The 6,850-nt window shown below is 41.4% G+C and overlaps 1 protein-coding gene across 2 annotated transcripts; it reads left to right on the top strand.

Annotated features, from left to right (window-relative positions):
• The first annotated feature begins 1,280 nt into the window (after positions 1-1,280).
• On the top strand, positions 1,281-5,946 carry LOC107588037 (zinc finger protein ZIC 4-like). Of its 2 annotated transcripts, XM_016276029.1 has the most exons (3): positions 1,281-1,827; positions 1,936-2,556; positions 5,229-5,946. In XM_016276029.1, exons 1-3 carry the CDS (start codon positions 1,404-1,406, stop codon positions 5,666-5,668), a joined length of 1,485 nt encoding a protein of 494 aa, XP_016131515.1. In that variant the 5' UTR covers positions 1,281-1,403; the 3' UTR covers positions 5,669-5,946. The 2 variants fall into 2 exon arrangements, with proteins under 2 accessions (XP_016131515.1, XP_016131514.1); XM_016276028.1 differs by having other exon boundaries at positions 1,281-2,556.
• The last annotated feature ends 904 nt before the right edge of the window (positions 5,947-6,850 follow it).

Genomic DNA, 6,850 nt, shown 5'->3' with positions numbered 1-6,850 from the left:
AAGGGAGACAGGCGGGGCGGGGGGGGGGGGGGGGGGGGGGGGTGTTAACTGTTTCCATTTTTCATCGAGACACATGAGCACCAATACTATCTAAATGTTGTCACCATACTCTCACGTATAATCCGCCTAACTCCAATGGAGATTGAACAGATGATTTTTGACATATATCTAATACTATCTGTCTGACCTTTTTAGGTCAGTTCACCCAACACTTTCTATTTGTGTCCGGCTGGTTTGATTACGACAAAGCTTCAAACAGTTGCAATTACGGTAATAATTCTGTATTTGAATGATGTATTTAAACTTCTATTGTGCAAGGAGGGAAACATTCATTTCACCAAAACTGTGCAAGAAACACACTGCAATTCACCAAAACTTCGTTCACCTCACGATGATTTAAACTGCTTTGACACAGAGCCTGTTTATGGCTTATTTTATTGCATATTGGGAAATTACGTCCAATGCCATACAAAGAAACAAACAATAGCATAAAACTTTTATTTACAAGGTCAAGGAGTTTTAAGTAACACACTATAATTTATGCTATTTTTGATTAAGAAAAAGCAAATAATTGATATATTTTATAACTGTTTGGGGGAAAAACAAATTCTCCTTGTGGCAACATGGACACACCCCCCCCCTCCGGACAATAGGCGACCTTCGCGTTTTTCACAAGACACCGATCCCATGACGAAGAAGAAGCACCGTTAGAGAAAAAAAATGAGGTTTGAAAACTTTTTTCGACAAAAGGGTTAAATAAAGAGTCTGAGCAAGCTGCATGCAAATGCAAACTTTAACTTTTTACTAACCGCCGTTTTCGATGTGCATTATGGAGCTTCTTCAAACGTTCCCTATAAAGGACTACTAGACAGAACCTATGTCGCATTTGTTTTGCATGCAAGTCTGTTGTTGCGGTAAGCGGCTAAAAGCGCAGTCGCCGATTTTCAGCAGCTGTAATATAAAGAAAGGTTGCATTGCTTCGATGTAACTTCGAGATTGCAGTTAAAAGTACAATAACCTTTGCATAACAAAAACATTTTTTTTCATCCGCTGCCTGAGGCTCGGCGCATGCGCGCTCTCTTTTTGCTGTCACTGAAACATTTTTCTTCGCATTGGAAACTGTCACGAGTGACGTCAATCACAGAGCTCTGACCAATTAGAGCGCTCGGTGATTGTTTGGCTCCACGGGCTGCAGCGCCTACCATGAATCTCTATTCAGTATATCAAAGCGTCCTGCTGCTGCCTCTCAACCGAATGGGATTCCACGTAGGCACTGAGATAGCAACTAAACTTTAGGGGAAGTTTAATTTTTTTTTCTTCTGTATTCTTCAAAGCGATTAAAATATATTTGTCATCATTATTATTATTTTGCCTGCTGTCAAGTTATTCTAAAATTAGGAGTAATGAGCGTGGATGCTTTGGGAAGCCCTGTGATGGACCCCGCGTTTTCCAAACGGAACACGGCGCTGAGATTAGTTGACTTGGCAGGGGCTCACCACCATCACCATCATCACCACCATACCCCTCAGAGCGTGACAGGCTTCCCGGGGTTCAGCAGCCATCCACACTCAATGGCTCACTCGCACCCTGGGGAGATGACTGCGGAACCCCGCCTGGGGCCGAGTCCATTCGGGCCAGAACACATGGGGCACTCCGCGGCCCTCAAAATCAGCCCAACCCATCATTATCCCCACCACCATCACCACCACAATCATCATATTGCAGGCCACAGTGAAGTGGTCTCCAGTCAAACGGGAGCTTTTGGCCCGGTGCAGGCGGCAACGGTCCCGTACTCTATGTCTCACACGGCCCAAGCGCTATCCGCAGGTAGGGACTTCCTCATTCGCCGAGATTTGACAGCTCAAGCCATGCCCGTGCTGACCGATCAGACTTCTGGTTCAGCCTCTCACCACGGAATGTTTGTCTCAACAACAGGTAGCTATCCGGGACACTATGGTCATCACCCCGACCCTGGGAACCATACGCTCTTCCCTGGACTTCATCACGAGCAGCCATCTACCGGAGCACCAGGTGGCCAAGCTTTGAACGGACAAATAAGGTTAGGAATACCTGCCGAAATGTACGTTCGGTCTGATCATTTGAGTCAAGTAGCGAGCTCCAGGGCAGACCCGTTTGCTGCTTCTTCTCTGCACGGATACGGCGGGCTCAATCTGAACATGAATCTCAGCGCACATCACCACCACGGAGCTGGCGCTTTTTTCCGATACATGAGGCAGCCGATAAAGCAAGAGCTCATCTGCAAGTGGCTGGAGCCAGAGCACTCGGCGAAAAAACTTTGCTCCAAAACTTACAGCACCATGCATGAACTAGTGACACATGTGACTGTGGAGCACGTCGGAGGACCGGAGCAAGCGAACCATATCTGTTTTTGGGAAGAGTGTCCGCGAGAGGGAAAGCCGTTTAAAGCAAAGTACAAACTTGTGAATCACATTAGAGTGCACACCGGAGAGAAACCGTTTCCTTGTCCGTTCCCCGGCTGTGGAAAAGTATTTGCCAGATCGGAAAACTTGAAAATACACAAGAGGACGCACACAGGTCAGTGGCTTAATTTCCCGTCCCTTAGGACAATTTAGTTAAATGCTAAGGGCTCGTAAAACTCCTCCGTCACTAGACATACCGCAATGAAGCTGAAGTGTAAACTAATCGATGCACTGCAACTGGTTTATAAATGACGTGAGCTAGCTTGTAAGCTAAATAGAGGCACAGTTTGTCAAAAAATCCGCTTTTAAGAAGGTTTACTTTTAAGAGATTTTATCGAAAAATAATATATGCAGTGGTTCATAAAGGGTTTTCGCAAAACACTCTCCATTATCAATGTTGTCACTGTTATTTTATGAGTTTTAATAGGCTACTTGTATTTCGTATAGCTAACAGAATATTATTTTAACGTCGTATTTAAAAAAAAGAAGGGGAGAATATAATGGTGGAGTGTTACTGTTTCTGATTTCTGACTTGCTTTTTCTAATCGTGTGTTGTAAAAATAATGTGTTCCTTACTTCATCAGATTGCTTACAGCTTTGCAGCACATCCATATGTTTGGGGCCTACTGAGTCCAGTTTAGTCGTCGACTGACGACAATAATATTATAATAATGATAAATAAAAGATGAAGCGGTAGGGTGCTGCCTTATGTTAAAAACCCAAATTATTTATTTTCCACAATAAATCGTTTATGGACATAATCTGTTTATATTACAATTACTCTAAGTTGTACGCAAGTATTTATGGTCACATTGCAAACTGCTATACCCTACTCCTTTGCTACATTTTGGAAACCACAAACACTCGTTAAAAAACAGCACATTTGTTCAAGTACTCAGTTATCCCTTCAGAACGATCTGCAGGGGCATGGTAGCATTTTAGATAGGCTAGTGTCTTGTTTTGCTTACACTGCAGGTTTTTGTGTGTGTTCCAGTTAGCCTACCCCCCCCTCTTATAAAGCAATTTTTGGTTCTACCTATGTAGAGCCTTCTAAATCGGTTTCATATGCCAGCTGACAGTAGGCAGTAGATATACAACTGACTAGTTTTTGTTATAGAGCTTGACACATTTTTCTAAACTAATGGACAGATATTTTAGTCTCACATTTTAGCTACGTAAAGTCTGCAGAATCACAGTGTTTCCCTGCTTATCTCTGTCTGTCTCTCCATTATTGCTGAAGGTCAGACCTTGGTAGACGTCTGAAAGCTGATAATTAACTCGATCCGTTGACACAGGTGAGCATCTCTGTGGTTATTGAACACCCATTACAAACAACACACACACAATCCTGCAATTAAACGTGCCTCTTTATCACACAAATCAAATCCATACAGCCAAACATATGATCACATTTACACCTTCTCATGTCATAATCGCCAATCTAAAACTCATAGTGTAAATGATTGTTTGTTTATTTGAAGTGTTTCACACTGAGACATTGCGGGACAGTTTGTTTACTGGAGTCGTTTCTCACTGTGAATCTTATCTTAATTACTCTGTGCTTCTCACTATTTGGCCTCTTCGCAAGTCAAAGGTCATCAGCTCTCTATCTTAAGCGCCCCCCCCCCCCCCCCCCCCCCCCCCCAGAAACTGTCCAACACGACTGTCATTAATTGCACCAAGGGACATGATGTTGTAGTTATCTCCATGTATTTCTGAACTGTAAGTAACTACGCATAGACTGATGACAAAACTTGCAGACTGACCGCATGCAACAAGTTCTGAAAGAGTAAATCAAACGTGACTTCACAGGATAAACTTTACATGTTACTAAATGCAACATATTAATGAAATGCATTAGGTTGGTCTAGTTATTTTTATTGATTTTATTGCTTTGTGGGCTCTTCACAGCTAGAAGCAACTGGGAGAATATTTTTTTTTGCATTTCAGGTTTAGTAGAGAAGGTCGATGTTCGTCAGTGAGATTGTTCTTTTTCTTTTTGCATAATAAGTAAGGCTACTACGTGTAACGTTTCACTAGAAACTAGTTCTAAAATAACCGTTTCTTTCAGTTATGATGTGTAACCAACGTTATGTATTATTTCTGTGCGACCTTTCCGAGTGCAACCGCACTATTTTCTTGCTTGGGCGCCAGTATTTGAATCTTTGTTATGGATATGGTTTCCCAAGGGTCTCTTCCTTGCTGCTTTCTTGTAGTACACTAATATTCTTGATTGGCTTTCTCGGCCCAACAGCTGAAGGTCAAATTGATATTCAGCAAGCAACTGTAATTAGACAGAAGCAATTACGTAGTCTTATAAACTCATGGAGCTTATGTCCTTCGGAAATAAGCGTGATGTGATTAAATGTAATTAATTCAAACATTTCTATTGCCTGGCTGCCTACTCCAGCAGCTATTATGGTTACAGAGGGACAGGCCTAATAGCAGTTTAGATGGTGGATCAGATGTATTTTATGAGATCTTTCTGCCCTACATTCCAAAGGTAAATGAAACTACTACGAGGGCAAACGCTTTAAAGAACGGATGCCCAATGATCTGTAATTGTGAAAAGAAATCATTGCTGTCTGAGAGTCCCAGACACAAGTGGCCTGCCCGACATAGGAGTAAAAAGATAATCACGATATCATGGGGCTCATGTGAACTGATTTACCCTGTACAGTTTGACATGCGTTCGAATGATGCAAATTATATTTGCTTATGTGCTCAATGTGCAATAATGTGCTTTACCTGTATTTGACCATTGTCACAACTGTTTTGTTGTTTTAGGTGAAAAGCCTTTCAAATGCGAATTTGACGGCTGTGACAGACGGTTCGCCAACAGCAGTGACCGGAAAAAGCATTCCCACGTACACACTAGCGATAAGCCGTACAACTGCAAAGTCAGAGGTTGTGACAAATCGTACACTCATCCCAGCTCTTTGAGAAAACACATGAAGGTGCACTGCAAGTCCCCACCTCCGAGTTCGGGTTACGAATCATCGACTCCATCTCTTGTTTCTCCTTCATTGGACTTGGGAAGGGAGCCAGCTCCCTCTGCGCTCTCCGAGCCTCTCTCATCATCGTCCCAGCCGGCCAATTTAAGCGAATGGTACGTGTGTCACAGCTCTGGTGCCAATGGCCCTCAGACCCCACCCAGCGGTTCATCCACACCGGGCCGTACAGAGGGGCCAACGTACGGCAATCCTGAACGGAGGGACGCCTTCTAGCAAAATGTAATATTCTTTTGGCAAAGTGACTAAAATGACTTTGACATCTTATCTTATTTGGACAGTCCGTTTTGGACTGAATGGTCGCAGGCTGACAACTGTGGAAGTCAGTTCAAAGAGTAGGCTTGTTCACTTTTACTGCCTTACTGAAGGATGCACTGGCCCTTTGACAGCTAATGTCACTGCCTAACCACCAATCGATATAAAACACGTCCCGAGTGTCTATGTTTCTAAATAGTGTACCTACCGTACGCGTGTCACTGTATTATTTTGTAAATTCCGCTTTGATTTCAATATCTTTTTAATTTATTTTTTAATCGGTAAAGAATTATTATTATTTTTTGTATTATTGAACCAAAGTGCTTAATTATTAAACCTGTACAGTTGTAAATGACAACGTTTTAATGTCTATGTGTGAACAGTAATTTTGTAAGGTTTTGTCTTTCAGCAATTTTTAAATGTTTGCTACTATACTTTGTACAAAATTAATAATTTGGATGATTTGAATTTCATAAAGACGTAGATTCTTTCCTCTTTTTGTGCTTTCACCAGCCAAGCCAATTTGATGGAAACTGTTATTGTATTTGATATGAAGGTTAATTTATGATTAGTCATTAATCAATGTGGTTATTTTGTGATTTTGTAAAACTGTCAGCAATCCATTTTTATGAAAAAAAAACAATTATCAGAAGAGACCTTAAAATGTGTACCGAAATGCCTTGTAAGTTGTCAGTATTTTGAATAAATCGTGTATGATGCAACGCTAAAAGACCTCCTACATTACGCTTTATGTATATATATTTTTTTAATTAGGCATCATCTAATAGAAAGCACCTAAATAATCACAATATACACGATCCTAAATGACCCAAACATAATATTAAATACCAGCCAACTTAAAATAATTTTAATTATCTTAGCGAATCCCTTAGCGATAACTTGTTTTATATCCTTTTGTATCGCTTATACACACAGATAAACTCCCGCTTTACACTCCAATTACATGGGCAGCAATTGATGAAAGAGTTGCATATTTTCACACAGACTTCAAAGAGCCTTTTATACAAAGAGACATTTTTTTCACGACGGTGAATCTTCATGGTGAGTTAAGAATTCAATAGCAAAAGCAGAGTCAGATTTAAATAATATGGGCGACGGGGCTGTAGATCCCGTTTTGTCAGA

This window comes from Sinocyclocheilus grahami, unplaced genomic scaffold (assembly GCF_001515645.1).
Source record: "Sinocyclocheilus grahami isolate Dianchi unplaced genomic scaffold, SAMN03320097.WGS_v1.1 scaffold98.1, whole genome shotgun sequence".
NCBI classification, from domain to species: Eukaryota; Metazoa; Chordata; class Actinopteri; order Cypriniformes; family Cyprinidae; genus Sinocyclocheilus; species Sinocyclocheilus grahami.
The sequence above is the reverse complement of the archived record's forward strand: the minus strand, read 5'-3'. Positions and strand labels throughout refer to the sequence as shown.